Consider the following 16701-nt stretch of genomic DNA (forward strand, 5'->3'; position numbering starts at 1 on the left):
CTTTTTCCTCATGTTTTTCAGACATATAAAAATGTGTATGAATAAATTGTACACACACACACACACACACACACAGTTTTTTTGGAGAAGGCAATGGCACCCCACTCCAGTACTCTTGCCTGAAGAATCCCATGGACGGAGGAGCCTGGTAGGCTGCAGTCCATGGGGTGGCTAGGAGTTGAACACGACTGAGTAGCTTCACTTTCACTTTTCACTTTCATGCACTGGAGAAGGAAATGGCAACCCACTCCAGTGTTCTTGCCTGGAGAATCCCAGAGATGGGGGAGCCTGGTGGGCTGCCGTCTCGGGTCGCACAGAGTCGGACACGACTGAAGAGACTTAGCAGCAGCAGCACACAGTGTTTAGATTGACTTATACTCTACATATTGTTCTTTTGTTTGCTTTTTTCCATTCAGTGGTATTTGTGGACACACTTCCATGTGAGTATGTTTTATATTGAGAGAAATAACAGACCTCAAAATATGCAGAAAATATAAATGTGAAGCTTAACAAGCACCTGTTTAATCACCACACTGATCAAGAAATGCGACATTATCAGTACCTTGAAAGTCCTCTGCTTTCTGTTCCCTCACCATAACTACTTCCCTTTTCCCTAGTGGTAACTAGTAACATTACTTTTAGGCATTTACTACCTAATTGCAGTTCCATAGATGATGTTCAATATCTTGAATGTTAGCTAAATGGAATCATACAGTACATATTCTATGATGAATGACTTTTCATTCATTGTTAGGTTTGTAAGATTCATCCTTCTTTTTGCATGATAGTTAATTTTTATTGCTGTATAGCAGTCAATTGTAGCAACATTACCAAATTTTTTTTTTATTAATGCTACTGTAGATGGATATTTTGGGTTGTTTCTGATTTAGAGATATTCACAGTGCTGCATATTCACAATGTACGTAAGTCCAGATGCTGATATACACTCATACAAACACTTATTTCTGTAGGTGTATTATTACAGGTTCATAGAGTGACCATAGATACTGCAAAAGCTGTTTTTTGAAGTGACTGAACCAACTTACATTCCCATCAATAGTATATCAAGGTTCCTATTGCTTCACATCACAATCCCGATACTTGGGATTACTAAATTTTTCTCTTACCCACTTAGTGTATGGTAGTATCTCTGTGGTTTTAATTTTGTATTTTAATATTAATCAGTGAAGTTGAACACTTTTTCATATGTTTGGCCATTTGGATTTCCTCTTTTGTGAAATTTCTATTCAGATATTGAGTTATATTTTTCTTTGATTTGTAGGACTTTTATACACTAACCTTTTGTCTATTTATACATACTGTAAATCTCCCACTCTGATATGTCTTTTTACTCTCATACTGTTCTTTTTGATAATTAGAAATTCTTAATTTTAATATAGTCAGACTTACCCATTTCTTGTAGTGTTTTTTATATCCTGTTTAAGGTACTCTTAAATCATGAAGATACATCCTTGAATTCTTTCTCGGACATACTGCCATTTTAACTTTTTACATTTAGACCTTTGATCTTTTTGACGTTCATTTTTGTGTATTCATGAGGTGTGGGGGTCCAAGTATCTATTTTTTCTTTGAATTATCCATTGTCCCAGCATCACTTAGTTAAGTGATTTTAAAAAGATCTGTCCTTTCTCCGTTTTAAACCTCCTGTAATTCTTCACACTGGGTAATTCTGTCAGAACAGGTGTTTAAAGCACTTTTCTCTTTCAGTGGGGGATGGACGAATGGGATATGCCGCAGAAGCCCCTTATGATGCTATTCACGTAGGAGCTGCAGCCCCAGTTGTGCCCCAGGCAGTGAGTTGTTTTTTTTTTTCTGTTTGTGTACTTTATTCAACTAAAGCTCTTAAACATTTATAGGAAATGACTTCTATTGATGTTGAAAATACCATCTATGTTACATTGTGTCCTTTTTTTTTTCTTGGCTGATAATTATGCTCAATTTGTAACTTGAATTTTAATTTTAATTAGCTGTGTATTTTAATTAGTTAGTAGGCAGTTTTTTTCATATACAAACAGTTGTATAAATGACATGAAGATGACTAAGCCGTGGCTCGTGACTGTCTTATTTCAAGCAGTATTTGATTCAACTAAGAACGAGTACACTAGTAAAATTGGGAAAATCCCCTTGGAGTTCATGACCTGGTAATCACGTGGTGTGTTATGTGCAAGACTATGTTAGGTTCATGGGTAATACCAGGAAGTATTTGTCATACATCTTATCCTCACTGACCTTACTAGAAGAGATCTATTGCACATGTATCAGGGAAATGAATGATTTGATAGCATATCATCAGCATATGATAGATATTGAAGGGAAAAGAAAATACGCCTTGTAGGAGGAGTTCAGAGGAAGGGGAGTATGTTGTATAGAATAGTGAAGGAGATTTCATACAGGAATAAAATTTGAACTGAATCTTAAAGAATAGTAGGAAGAAAGAAATCTTAATTTTCATAGTTGCAATGAGAAGATAGGATATTCCAGTAGTATATATTACATAGTCAAGGAAATATTTAAGTACAAAATTGAGTTTTCATTTCAGTAAGACTCTGATAAACTTATGTCAGCCCAAATAATCCTTGGCTTAGATTGCTATTACATGTGATTCTTACATAGTTCTTAACTAGATGACAAAGGGCTAAAATTGACTCTCTTTTGCCCAGTCTCATTAACTCCCCAACCTGGAAGTAGTTTTGTGTGTGTTTACACAGTTATAAGGAGCTGAAAGTTTGGAGATTTGTTCTGATTACTGACTTGTTACTCATTGGCTGAATGACTTTAGGAAAATGAACTGTTCTCTCTGGCCCTGTTATGTATTTTTAAAAAAAGACCAAACTAGTAGTTTTTAACAGAAGTATTAACATGATGTAGAAAGTTGTACCAGTCATAGGTAAATAATGAATTTTCATATATGAACACATGATCAGTAGGTTTTTTTTTAACTTCTTAAAACTTTTTTCTTTTTTGAAAATATTGGCAACCTAGGAGGAACAATTAAAATCTAAAATAGAAATGTGTTTAAATGAAAGATTCTTGGGGATAGGACTCATCTTCCTTACTAAGATCCTAAGATGATCTTGATGGGCACTTCTGGCTTTAGCTTGGTATGAATTTGAACATTTGTAGTAGCAGGTGGAGTATTATTTGGAGGGTGGCTCTTTACATCTGATTAAATTTGAAGATAGACATGCTGGAGGGGCTTTCCAGTTTTAAGAGAATAGAGTCAAGATGTTTATGCCTCCTTTGGATACCACTTCATAACAGCTAGAAAAACAAGAAACAGAAACAAGAAATATGAAACTCTATATTCAGTTATCTAGGAGATTATATTTAACAGTCCTGAATGCTACAGTGTATGAAGACAGAAAAGCAGATAGAGTAATAACTGACCTGGAAGGGTGGAGGAAGCTGAACCAAAGAGACTGCAGAGGGGAGTATCAGTGCAGAGGCCGCTTGTTTTGCAGAACTAAGCAAAAGCTTAGAAACTGGAGGCATCAGGATCTTGGAAACCAGAGATGACGTTGTGGCCTGAAAAAAGGAGCTGCTGCTTGAAATTCTTTATGAGGAACAATTAGCCTGAAGCCCTAAGAAAATTTCCAGGAACTGAAAGACATGATTCTGTAGTTTAAAAACATCTATTGAGTACCTAGTATAATGAATTTAAAAAAGAGGTGGGGGACCCACAATATCACCATGAAATTTCAGAATATTATAAAGAGAATATTCGAAAAGTTTCCAGAAAAACAAAATGGATCGTTCATTAAGGGTCAGTAATCAGACAGGCATCAATCTGTAGATAAGCAGCATTAGAATGAACAAGTCAGAGGCAAAGCATCACAATTCTGAACTGAAAATGATTTCCAGTTTCCAATCTTGAATCCTGTACTGCACATACCACTAAATACATAGAAGAAAGATAATTTTAGACTTGCAAATCTCAATTTCTTTAAAAAGTATTCCACATACTGTTTCACAGAATACTTCTGGAGGAATTGCTTTAAATGTCATCAAAAAATGAGCGAGTAGAGAGACAGTGAGAGAAACCAGAAAGCAGCAGCCATGGCGTCTAGGAAGGTAGGACACCTCGTTCAGGAGAGAGATGGTCAGAGTTGCCCGTATTGTTACAAAGGGAAGTCCCGGTGTGACAGCTATGCAGCAGGCCTGGAGAGTAACCAGTCCAGATTTAGAGCAGAGGAGGAAAAGAACCAGAAGGGAGCCTACAAGAAAAAAAGAGAGGGAGAGAAAGGAACGTGCTTATAAATAGATTTGACTGTATAAAAATTTCATTAAGAAGCTGTTGGAAGAAACACAAAGAAAATTAAGTGAGTGAAAAAAAAAGAAAAAGCTTCAGTTTTTAACTTCAGAGAAAACAACTATTCTACAAGAAAGGAAACAGTAACTGAGTACCTCTTGGCTCAGCTGCAAATTATGTTTACACAGTCATAACAGAAAATGGTTTTCATAAAATATGATCTTGGTTGGATTAGGGGAAAGAAGCAGAATGCAGCTGGCCCTCTGTATCCAAGGGTTCCACATTCAAGGATTCAACCAATCACAGATTGAGAATATTCAGAAGAAAATTTCCAGAAAGTTCCAAAAAGCACAGAACTTGAATTTTTCATTGCAGTTTGAAGTTGTACCTGGCAACTGTTTAGATGGTATTTGCCTTGTTTTAAATATAATAAGTCTAGAGATAATTTAAAGTATATGGGATATGTAGGTTATATGCAAATACTACACCATTGTCTATAAGGAACTTGAATGTCTGTGGATTTTGGTATCAGAGATAAAGTCCTGGGACCAGTCCCCCTTGGATACTGAGGGACAACTGTTTATGTATGAGAGCTTAGTCCTCATCTGGCATATAATTTGAAGTAGAAAAGGAAATGTTATTCAGCATGGTGACTATAGTTAATACTATGTTAATTATTGACTATATTAACTATAGTTAATAATACTATATTATATAATTAAAAGTTGCTAAGAGTAAACCTTAAAAGTTTTCATCACAAGAAAAAAATTGTAATTATGTGTGATAATAGATGTTAATTAAGTTTATTGTAGTAATCATTTTACATTATATACATATATCAGATCATTATGTTGTACACCTAAAACCAACACAATGTTTATATGTCAATTATATTTCGGTTAAAAAAAAATAAATGGCATGCTTTAGAAGTAAGCACTATAAAAAAAGACAGCTAAAAGGTTTTAAAATTAATGGATTAAAGGAGCAAGATTGAGGGAGAGGAAAGAAGTCTATTTTTTCATTGAAAATCTTGACATTTAGAGGAATTGGAAAAAATAAGGTAGACTTGCTGACAACCAAAATTTTAATTAAGGACTCCCTTCTCTGGGAAGGTTTTTTCCTTACTGTTTTTGATTGATGGTCATCTTTCAGGCTGCATTCACGTTGTAACATGTGACTTAAAAATTTTCTAACCAGAGGGGCTGTAACTGAGCAATTTTGGTTCTTCTTTGATAGGGACGTCCTCTTTCTAATGCTGCAGGGACTCCAGCCCTACCTTCCTTTATCATGTCATGCTTCCTGTGATCCTAAAGTCAGTCCTAAAACCAGAGTTCCCTTATCTCTGGTTCAGTGATGCCTTAAATTCTTAGATAGGATAGGGATTCCTTGCTGATTTTCTACACGTCCCTTCTTCCCCTCCAAACTACAAAGATTGAAAACAGGCATACAAGAATTGAAATTTTCTGCTTTGCCTTTGGTCTTCTCAAGAGGATAGTCCACATTATGTGGTTCAACTCAAACATTTTGAGCTTTGCAGTTATACTAGGTACTATGTTTGAGGCTAAGGGCACAAAGATGAATAAGACACAGTCCCCGTCATCAGAGAATTTGTACTGTAGTAGAGGAGGTCAGTAGTAAATGAGTGTGTGAGTAATTAAGTAACAAGTTTAACAGTGGAAGAGTAGATGTACTAAATAAGGTACATTTCTGCTTTCTGCCCATGGACACTGAAAGTTGTGTATAGTGATGTAAAATGACTATTAATATAAAATCTATAACCTGGTGTGTGTGTCCTTTTCTGTTTCTTTTAGCTAATAGACCAGTTAAAGCCTGGTGGAAGATTGATATTGCCAGTTGGTCCTGCAGGTGGAAACCAGATGTTGGAGCAGTATGACAAGCTGCAAGATGGCAGTGTCAAAATGAAACCTCTGATGGGAGTGATATACGTGCCTTTAACAGATAAAGAAAAGCAGTGGTCCAGGTGGAAGTGATTTTCTCTTCTGCTCTTTCTTCTTCCACACATGCAAGGTGAAAGGGTGTGGATTTTAAGAGATAAGACTGCAAGAGCCGCTTTTTTGGTTGTCACCTTTATGCTACTCCATTTTAACATCAGAAATTCACTACATTAAAAATGTAGAAAAGTTTTGCATGGTCTGTCCTTCTTTTGATTTAATTCATCTTTGGGAAAGGGGGTGAGACTTGGTTGGCACAAAGGTGTTTTTCTTTTTCAAGAGGCTGTCAGTCACGCTTTGTAAAGTTACTTTATTATCAGCCACTCTGTTTCTATACTGACAACTAATTTTTATATCTGCTATATGGTCATGGAAATGAAGGCTTTCATCTGAAGAGAAGGGATCATTTCCTGCCCTAGTTCATCTTCTATTATAGCATTGTTGTGAAGAGAAAGAAGGGAAAAGATACTCTTGTCCCAGTTTTCGAAGGTGTCAATGCCAGAGAGGACACTGTCGCTCTGAACTTGACTTCTCTCTTTCAATCAGGTTCATAGATGCCTGACAACCTGTGCCTATTTTATATCCTGCTGTTATTTCAGAACCACAGTAAGGAAGAAGCTTACCATTTTATACAACAGACTGGCCAGTTGTTGAGCTCCTCTAAGTTCCTGGGGAGGGAAGAGGGTTCTGTGAGTGAGTGCCCAGGTCTCACACACCCACCCAAAGGGCCAACAGCATGTGGCATATCTTCAGCACAGCATGGCTCATGTAACGCCCACTTTTGTTTCTGTGTCTCAGCATCATTGGATATTCCCTTTGAAGCCAAGCTTTCTCTGTTTTTTCTCTTCCTTCTTCCCTGCCCACTCTCTCCAGGGGGAGGGAGTGAAATCCATAAGTAAGACATTAGCTAAGACTACTTGAAATTAACTGGCAAAATAAGAAAGGTCTTACTGTTTCCTTGTTTTAGAATCTGTTTTTACTTGACAAGAGGTACTTATTTTAAGATGATTTCTTAATAAGTAAAATGGCAATTATAGATTTAATGTTGTCGTTGTTTAGTCGCTCAGTAGTGTCTGACTCTTTGTGACCCCTTGAACTGCAACACACCAGGCTTCACAGACCTCTCAATTTTGTTTTCTGGGAAGAGGAAAGATACCTTTTTAATGAATGTTTAACAGCAAAAGTGGTAATGAATCTAACTCTGTTTGTTCAAAACTGAGTTTTACTTTTGATTAATTCTGACTGGCCATTTCTGTTGATCCTTATTAGGAAGTGCATTTTAATTCTTCACCTAATGTAGTTATTAATAAAGTTAAGGACTTCCCTTGTGGCTCAGCTGGTAAAGAATCCACCTGCAATGCAGGAAACCTGGGTTCCATCCCTGGAGAAGGGAAAGGCTACCCACTCCAGTATTCTGGCATGGAGAATTACATGTATAGTCAGTCCATGGGGTCTTAAACAGTTGGACACGACTGAGCGACTTTCACTTCACAATGTAGTTATAGCTGTTTTCTTTGAATTCTAACCTGGAGCACAGCCAGGTTAAAGTTTTTTAAAAGCTAGCAGTCTTGTCAATTAGAATCAGATATAGTTACAAACTTCCTTCACTTTGCTTCTAGTATGGTTATATAATTACAAAATATTATGATTGCTGCTCTATAAATAGGGCAAACATATCACTGAAATTACTGAAATATGGTATCAGGTAAGAGTGCTTTTTGTTTTTATAACCAGATATATATAAAACGAGTTTTGTTTTTATAAACAGAAGTAGATTTAGCTTGAAGGTAATGAAACTTAAGTTTCTGGGCCCTCACTTGCTTTGGGCCATTCATGGCCTTATACCAAATTTTATATACATAGTCTTGTTTTTAGTTGACTTTTTTTTTTTCCCTTCATAAAGCAGCTCCCCCCCACCCACTTACCCAATTATATAAGCTTCAGGCTTCCACTTACCTGTATTTTACCCCTGATAAGACTAAACTATTTGTATTCAACTTAGAATAATTTTTAAATCTATGGACAATTGTTCAGTCATTTACCAAATATTTAAATATATATATATATTGGTTTTCCTTTTGGCCTTCCAACTTTTTAAAATGCTGAGCAATTTTACGTATATGCACATAGAAAACTTTTCTCCAGTTGTACTAAGAGGATTTTCTAATTTTTTCTTTTGCAAATTTACTATGTTTTCAAACACATTTTCCTACATCCAAAGATATAGTTCTAATTACATAGATAATCAGTTACTTAGTTGTAAATCATGAAGTTTAAAGAATATAAAACAGAATCTAGAAATGAAATTGGAAAAAAAAACTGATGTTAAAAAAATTTGTGCTGAAATTATTAGAAAATAGAATGTTTTGAAAGAGTAAAGCATCAATGGTTAACTTAACATCTTAAGGGACCATTCATCTGCTATTCATTTTTGTGTTCATAAATTGTTAGTCAAGGTCCGAGTGTGCTTAGCTAGGATTTTGAAGTGATTTTAATGAAGGGACTATTCAAAGAAATATGGGAAAAGTTACAGGAACTATAAAGGATGCGACATAGCCAGGGACCAGGGATTCCCAAGGTGATAGTAGGAAGCTGTTACCACTCTAGACCTAAAGGTGAGGAAACAGTTTTACTGGAACCCACTGACAGCAGGGACAGGGTGGGGAGCGGGGGTCTCTGACGGGAGCTGTAGCTAGAGAGCGAAGCAGCTGCTCCCACATGTAGGAATCGCCTCAGTTCTCTCCCACTGCCCTCTTCTCTCTACCAGGGCATCACAGCAGACCGACTTAACTTTAAGTCAGAGAGGAAGAGGTTCTCGGCCAGATGTAGTCTGAAGTCAGCTTTCACCACCTCCTTCCTTCCCCTTTCCTCCCATAGAGCAGATATCTCTGCTGCTTTTTAAATTTAGGTATGGAAGAGATTTGAGAGGGCGTCTAAGTGTTTATATGTCTTGTTTCTACTGCCATCAGGCTAATCTATACTTAAACTGTCCTTGACAGGGGAAAAAAATGCATCTGTTTTAAATTGCCTTTGAAAAAGCAACTTCTAATACTTTTCTTTGGCAATTCTGTTAAATTTGTTAAATATCTTCAGTGTGATGACCTTCTAATACATCATTAATTCAACAAGTGTGTGTGTGCCCACTACGTGGGCATTGCTGCAGGGCCAGGAATACACAGCTGTGAATTTGAAACTGACCATTCTAGTGGAACTTACGTCAGGTAGAGGATCCAAAAAATCAAAAAACAAGACAAACAGGCAGTTAGAGTGCAGTGTGTTGAATCTGGCTTGAGGGTGGTAGGGAACAATTGTTCAAGCCAGGCAGTGAAGGGATCAGAATTCCATTTCAGAAAGATAATTTTGGTTGTAGGGTAGAGAGTAGATTGGAAAGGGATAAAGCTATAGCCAGAGATAGAAGATACCTATAGCAAATCAGGGGTGCAGTGACGGTGGGCTAAATTAAAGCAGTGGTGGTAAGGATAGAATGTGATTAAAAAGTCACTTATATTTTCTCATCTCACATGGGAATTATGTAAAAAGCTTCCTAAGTCAGTTTCTTGTCAGGCTAGATGATTTTTTTTTCTTCAGGATTAAAGACTCATCCCAGTGCTTTCTTAAAACTATTCCCTGGTTTCTCACCTGCTTTTCATCCTTCTCTAATTGAGGCATCCAGAGCTAGGGAGAGTGCTCTTTGATAGTGAGATCCAATCATTGCTGGAAAGGTGTGCTAGAAACTAGATGGGGGGGAAAAAAAAGGACTTAGTGGGCATGCTGAATTCTCATGTCAGATAAACCCGGAAACTTGAATGTAGACTTTTGTCCCCTTATACTTGGAAAAATATTCCTTGCAATTCTGATGGATTAATAAAAGGAGAGAGAATGCCAGATAGATAGGTTGTAGACCTAGAATCTGTGGTATTATGCTCAAGACTATAGATAGGTAATAGTTGCATTAGTTGGTTGCAACTAACTAAATACAAATATTTATTTATATTTTATACATACATGTTTATTTTATATACCTAGAAATGAACGTTTTGTTAATCTTCTGGTAAGTTTTATTTTTGTTTTTAATAGCCACAAGGGTCGATGGAATAAGTCCATCTCTGTTTTGTGAAACAGAGGAATGTTTCAGGGTTCTTGTTCCATAAGTACTTTGTCTACTGATGTCTTCTTAAAGTGCCATGTACGCATGAAAAGGATGTTATGAGCTGACTGGGCATTTCTAGGATTGAGGGTATAGGTCCTAGTGTATCCAATTGATCCTGTGTTCCAAATTGTTCTATACTGTCCCTTTTTAATTTCTTTACCTGTGTTACACAGCATTATGATAAGCTTTACATTCTTAAAGGCAAGAATATATTGTTACTTTTGGAATTCTTTTTATGTTTTTCATAATGCTTTGCACAAAGTTAATTGTACAAAGCTTGTATTACCTCAGAAAGCCCATGAATTAGAAAACATTCATAGATTTTGATTGTTATTTCCTGACAGTATGTATTTTCAGTTGTTATTGATAAAGAATATAAAATACTAAATATTAGTGTCTTAGAGTTATTAGCCTAATAATTATGTGTATAATTATTTATTTTACAATAAAGTAATATGTTATATATAGTTATTAATCCAATTAATATTAAACTAAATAATATAAACAATCTAAATAAGCTAATGTTAATCTAAATACGAAATCAAGTGGGCCTTAGGAAGCATCACTAAGAACAAAACTAGTGGAGGTAATGGAATTCCACTTGAGCTATTTCAAATCCTAAAAGATGATTCTGTGAAAGTGCTGCACTCAGTATGCCAGCAAATTTGGAAAACTCAGCAGTGGCCACAGGACTGGAAAAGGTCAGTTTTCATTCCAATTTCAAAGAAAGACAATGCCAAAGAATGTTCAAACTACCGCACAATTGGACTCATCTCACATGCTAGCAAAATAATGCTCAAAATTCTCCAAGCCAGGCTTCAGCAGTTTGTGAACCGTCAACTTCCAGATGTTCAAGCTGGATTTAGAAAAGGCAGAAGAACCAGAAATCAAATTGCCAGTATCCGTTGGATCATCAAAAAAGCAAGAGAGTTCCAGAAAAACTTCTATTTCTGCTTTATTGACTACACCAAATCCTTTGACTGTGGATCACAACAAACTGAAAAATTCTTCAAGAGAAGGGAATACCAGACCACCTGACCTGCCTCCTGAGAAATCTGTATGCAGGTCAGGAAGCAACAGTTAGAACCAGACAAGGAACAGCAGACTGGTTCCAAATTGGGAAAGGAGTATGTCAAGGCTGTATATTGTCACCCTGCTTACTAAACTTATATGTAGAGTACATCATGCGAAATGCTGGGCTAGATGAAGCACAAGTTGGAATCAAGATTTCCAGGAGAAATATCAATAACCTCAAATATGCAGATGACACCACCCTTTATGGCAGAAAGTGAAGAAGCACTAAAGAGGTTCTTGATGAAAGAGGAGAGTGAAAAAGCTGACTTAAAACTCAATATTCAGAAAACTAAGATCATGGCATCTGGTCCCATCACTTCATGGCAAATAGATGGGAAAACAATGGAAACAGTGACAGACTCTATTTTTGGGAGGCCCCAAAATCACTGTAGATGTTGACTGCAGCCATGAAATTAAAAGACACTTGCTCCTTGCAAGAAAAGCAATGACCAACCTAGACAGCATATTAAAAAGCAGAGACATTACTTTGCCAACAAAGGTCCATCTAGCCAAAGTTATGGTTTTTCCAGTAGTCACGTATAGATATGAGAGTTGGACCATAAAGAAAGCTGAGCACTGAAGAATTGATGGTTTTGAACTGTGGTGTTGGAAAAGACTCTTGAAGGAGATCCAACCAGTCCATCCTAAAGGAAATCAGTCATGAATATTCATTGGAAGGACTGATGCTGAAGCTGAAGCTCCAATACTTTGACCACCTGATGCAAAGAACTGACTCATTGGAAAAGACCCTGATGCTGGGAAAGACTGAAGGTGAGAGGAGAAGGGGACAACAAGGATGAGATGGTTGGATGACATCATTGACTTGATGGATATGAGTTTGAGCAAGCTCCAGGAGTTGGTGATGGACAGAGAAGCCTGACCTGCTGCAGTCCATGGGGTCACAAAGGGTCAGACACGAGTGAGCAACTGAACTGAATCTAATTAATATTAGCACATATATAGGGCTGCCATCTATGGGGTCACACAGAGTTGGACACGACTGAAGTGACTTACCAGCAGCAGCAGCAGCAGTTTTAAAAAGCCTTTGTAGAAATTTAATACATACTATTTTTTATTTTAAATGATCTATGCATGTAAGTCAGATTAAAAATATGGTTATGTAGAATTTTAAATATTAGGAAAACTTAAGAAGGTTAATAGATTTTGAAGTCTTAGGATGTGACAGGGTTATACATGCCATGGCAGCAAATTTTTGGTTTTCCTTAACAACTTAAATGTTATAATTCAGATCTGTAAACTTAATTTCTTTTCCTTTTTTTGTGTGTTTGGGTGGGGGCGGGGGGGATACTGTTAATATCCTTGCCTTCTATTTGTTTTCCACAGTAATATTCCTATCAAAGTAATGTACATGCATTTAAAAATAGGAAAAAAACAAACAGAAAAGAATAAAAGTCATCCATAATCCCAGAATCTAGAGATAACCTCTTGTTAACATTTTAGATTTTTTCTTCTTTTCTATATATCCATAGAAGTATATACATTTCTTTTGTATTCCTGAGATCATAGTTTTATTTTATAATCTCTCTTTATTTAATAAAATATCATCAACATTGTCTTTCATCATTAAATATTTTTTAATGGTATGATTTTTTTTCACCAGTTTTATTGAGATATAATTGACATATAGCATTGTAGTAGTTTTAGGTGTACAACATAGTGATTTGGTATGTTGCAAAATGATCACCACAATAAGTTTAGGTCTTACATTCAAGTCTTTAACCCATTTTGATTTTGGGGGATGTGGTGTTAGGATAGAGGTCCAGTTTCATTCTGTTTTCATGTGGCTGTCCAGTTTTCCCAACACCACTTATTGAAGAGACTGTTCTTTCTACATCATATATTCTTGGCTCCTAATTAATTGACCATATATGCATGAGTTTACTTCTGGGCTTTTTACTCTGTTCCATTGGTCTCTATGTCTGTTTTTATGCTGAGTACCATACTGTTTTGATTACTTTGGCTTTGTAATACAGTTGGACATCAGGAAGTGTGATACCTCCAGTCTTATTGTTCTTTCTAAAGATTGCTTTGGCTATTTGGAGTCTCTTGTGGCCCTGTACACATTTTAGGATTGTTCTATTTATGTGAAGAATGTCATTGAAATTTTGATAGGGATTTTATTGACTCAGTAGATTACTTTGGGTAGTATGGATATTTTAACTATTAACTCTTCCAGTTCATGGGTATGAAATATATTTACATTTATTTGTGTCATCTTCAGTATCTTTCATTAACATTCTGTAGTTTTCAGTGTACAACTCTCACCTCTTTGGTTAAATTTACTTCCAGATATTTTATCCTTTTTGCTATAATTGTAAATGAGATTGTTTTCTTAATTTTTCTTTTGATAGTTTATTATTAGTATATAGAAACAACTAATTTTAGTTATCATCTGCAAAAAGAGACAGTTTTACGTCTTTCTTTCCGATTTTGATGCCTTTTATTTCTTTTTCTTGCCTAATTGCTCTGGCTAGGATTTCCAGTACTATGTTGAATAAAAGTGGCGAGAGTGGGCATCCTTGTCTTGTTCCTGATTTTAGAGGAAAAGCTTTCAGTTTTTCACCATTGAGAAATGATGTTAGCTGTGAGCTTGTCATATGTGGCCTTTATTATGTTGAGGTACGTTCCCTCTATACCCAGTTTGTTGAGAGTTTTTAATCCTTTTCCCTTTTCAAAAAATTTTTTAAATGGAGAGGATATTTAGAAATGTACTATATTGTTGGGCAATAAAGATATTTATTGACAAAATCCTTAGTACTTTGCAACTGTAAAATGTGGTAAAATGATTTAAAAAAATAGTATCTTTAATTCATATTTTTAAAAGCACGAGTAAATTTATGAATAGAGCATTTTGCAAGTAAACTCTTTGAAGATTAAGTATTTTAATGCTTGCATGAATTTCATTAAAAGCTGTTTCATGAGAATTATAGTACTTATATTATTTGGAAGAATATATTAAGAGGAGCCAGAACTGGTAACTTATCATTTGACAGACAATCCAGTGTTGTATGACAAAGACAACTTATGGGAGAAGTCATTTTTAAAATATTTTCTTGCACAATTTATAAAATTCATATTTTATAGAAAATACCATATTGTCCAAAAATCCCTTAATTCACCACATACCTGGGAAATTTTAGCTCTTTATTTATCTTTCCTTCAAATTTATTTAACAGCTTTTTAAAAACTTAAAAAAAAAATTTATTACAGACAAGTTGCAAGAATTGTGCAAAGAGCTCCTGAATCTCTTCATCCAGAGTTAACAATTATTAATTAACACTTTCCACATTCCTTTTCTTTCCCTCTTTCTATACACACACACACACACACACACACATAACATTTTTTTCCCCTGGATCATTTGATATTTAATTGCAAACATCCTACTTCTTTACCCCTAAAGTACTTGAGTATTTAACAGTGTTGCTTGTTACTCAGATTATCCTCAAATAAGACGCTTTTCTGGTAGCTTTATTTTTTTACTTTTAGCAGCTTTATTGAGATATAGTTTATATACCATACAGTTTGCTTTAGACTGCATTTTTATTCCTGCCTTCCTCTCACTGGCAGTTGCTGGTACAGTGCTGCAGCTGGCTGAGCAAATGGTTTCTCTTAGAGCTGATAAAGCTGCCTTATGAAATCAGCTGACAGGTATATTGTACCTACAGATGATGCTTTTTCTCACAGAGTTTGGTTTGAGATTGACCCACTCAGTGATTGCTCAACAATATACTCAACAGATACTCTAAACAAAAGACTAAATTTTTGTCCAGTTTTGTGAATATAAAGACTTATCTGAACTCTAAATACTTAAGTTATTATTGTACAATAAATAGTATTAGCAAGATCCTGGATCTAAAAGTTATCATTTCTCTGAATTTTTGGTCTTGAAGGAAGAAAATTACTTTTGAATTAAAAAAATAAAGAATTAAGGCCCTTCAGTTTTCATTCTTCATTCTGGAGTAGCATGAACGATGTTTGAAATGGCTGATTTCCATTTTTGCTTTGACCTGAATCATTTGCTTAGGTTTTTTTTTTTTTAATGTAATATATTGCTTGGGGATCGGTATATTTTTACTGATTTATTAGTTCTATCTAAACTGTTAGAAAGCCAAGTTTATCATATGTAACTCCTACTTATATATTCCTCTCTTTCTCCCCCAGGGATGAACTGTAAAAGCAACATCAGCTTGACCAGTATAATAATATTACAGTGGATTGCTCATCTCAGTCTTCAAAGCTTTTGAAAATCAACAGCATCACAGCTTGTTTTGAACTTTCTTACACTATTTTCAGCATGAAAATGTGTGGATTTGTGGGGTTTCTAATTCTTCAGAGAGGCATAGAAGCCAGATTGGAAAGAAGAAGGATGCAGAATATAAATTTGTGTATTATTACTTTAACATGCCCACGTTTTCCTTTAAATATTAAAAGAAGGGGTTCTGCAAAATGGAAAACATGGTTTGTGAATTGATTTTGAGGAGTGACTTTTCTTTTCTTAGGCACTTAATTCTTTTCTGATGTTAATTTATCAGACTGCTTTTGTGCATCAGATAACACCACCATTCACAAGTTAAGATTCTTGGTTTTTGGGTGTATGTTAGATGCTACTAAGAAAATAGAGATGAGCTTCCTTTTTAAAGCTTTTGATGTGGTGTCATAGAATAGCATGTTGTAGATACAATCAGCTGCTTTGTTACCTTAAAACTAAGCATTTGTAAATATTAAAACTTAAGGAAATGGCAGGTGATGTCCCCTAAAACACTCGGCTGTTCAGATTGGACATAACTGACATAGTTCTTCCTTTTTCTCTTTAAAAATAATAGGAGACTTGTAGCTTAGTATTGTTTTTTGTTTCTAACTTGCTGCTCATAATGTATATGGATTTAACATGCTGTGTAAGCTGTGTCCTAGTTACTGAACAGTTTATGCAGTGCTGCTTTGCCAAATAAAGTTAAAAGTGAAAGAGGCATTGGTGGTGTTTGAATATAGAAGAACCATATGTCCACCAGGTACAGAATGCTAAGGTCACAGAGAAAACATTGTTTCTCTGATGCTCCATTTTGTGAGATCTGAGTAAGTTAAGAGCTTTAATCTAACTGCACATTTGAGGAATGTAACGGTTTCTTGGGGACAAGAACTTCACCTCATTTATTATTTTTCTTTGCCTAACACAGGGCCTCTTATAGATGTACCATATGTGCTGAATGAATGAATGAACTGACCTGATGTCA

The 16701-nt window shown here is 35.5% G+C and overlaps 1 protein-coding gene across 4 annotated transcripts in view; it reads left to right on the top strand.

Moving 5' to 3' along the window:
• Nucleotides 1–16439, top strand: part of PCMT1 (protein-L-isoaspartate (D-aspartate) O-methyltransferase) — a 43475-nt gene extending 27036 nt beyond the window's left edge. The window contains exons 6-9 of one of the 4 annotated variants that reach the window (XR_003512677.1): nucleotides 1729–1814; nucleotides 6082–6298; nucleotides 13942–14086; nucleotides 15632–16439. Coding sequence is in view for 3 of the 4 variants with exons in the window: in XM_027551811.1 (XP_027407612.1) it covers nucleotides 1729–1814; nucleotides 6082–6251; nucleotides 13942–14086; nucleotides 15632–15637 (407 nt within the window). In the remaining variant the exon portion in view is untranslated. The remainder of the gene's footprint in view (nucleotides 1–1728; nucleotides 1815–6081; nucleotides 6299–13941; nucleotides 14087–15631) is intronic. The other 3 variants (XM_027551811.1, XM_027551813.1, XM_027551812.1) reach the window with 3 other exon arrangements.
• The last annotated feature ends 262 nt before the right edge of the window (nucleotides 16440–16701 follow it).

The sequence above is a fragment of the Bos indicus x Bos taurus genome, chromosome 9, assembly GCF_003369695.1.
Source record: "Bos indicus x Bos taurus breed Angus x Brahman F1 hybrid chromosome 9, Bos_hybrid_MaternalHap_v2.0, whole genome shotgun sequence".
Taxonomy (NCBI): domain Eukaryota; kingdom Metazoa; phylum Chordata; class Mammalia; order Artiodactyla; family Bovidae; genus Bos; species Bos indicus x Bos taurus.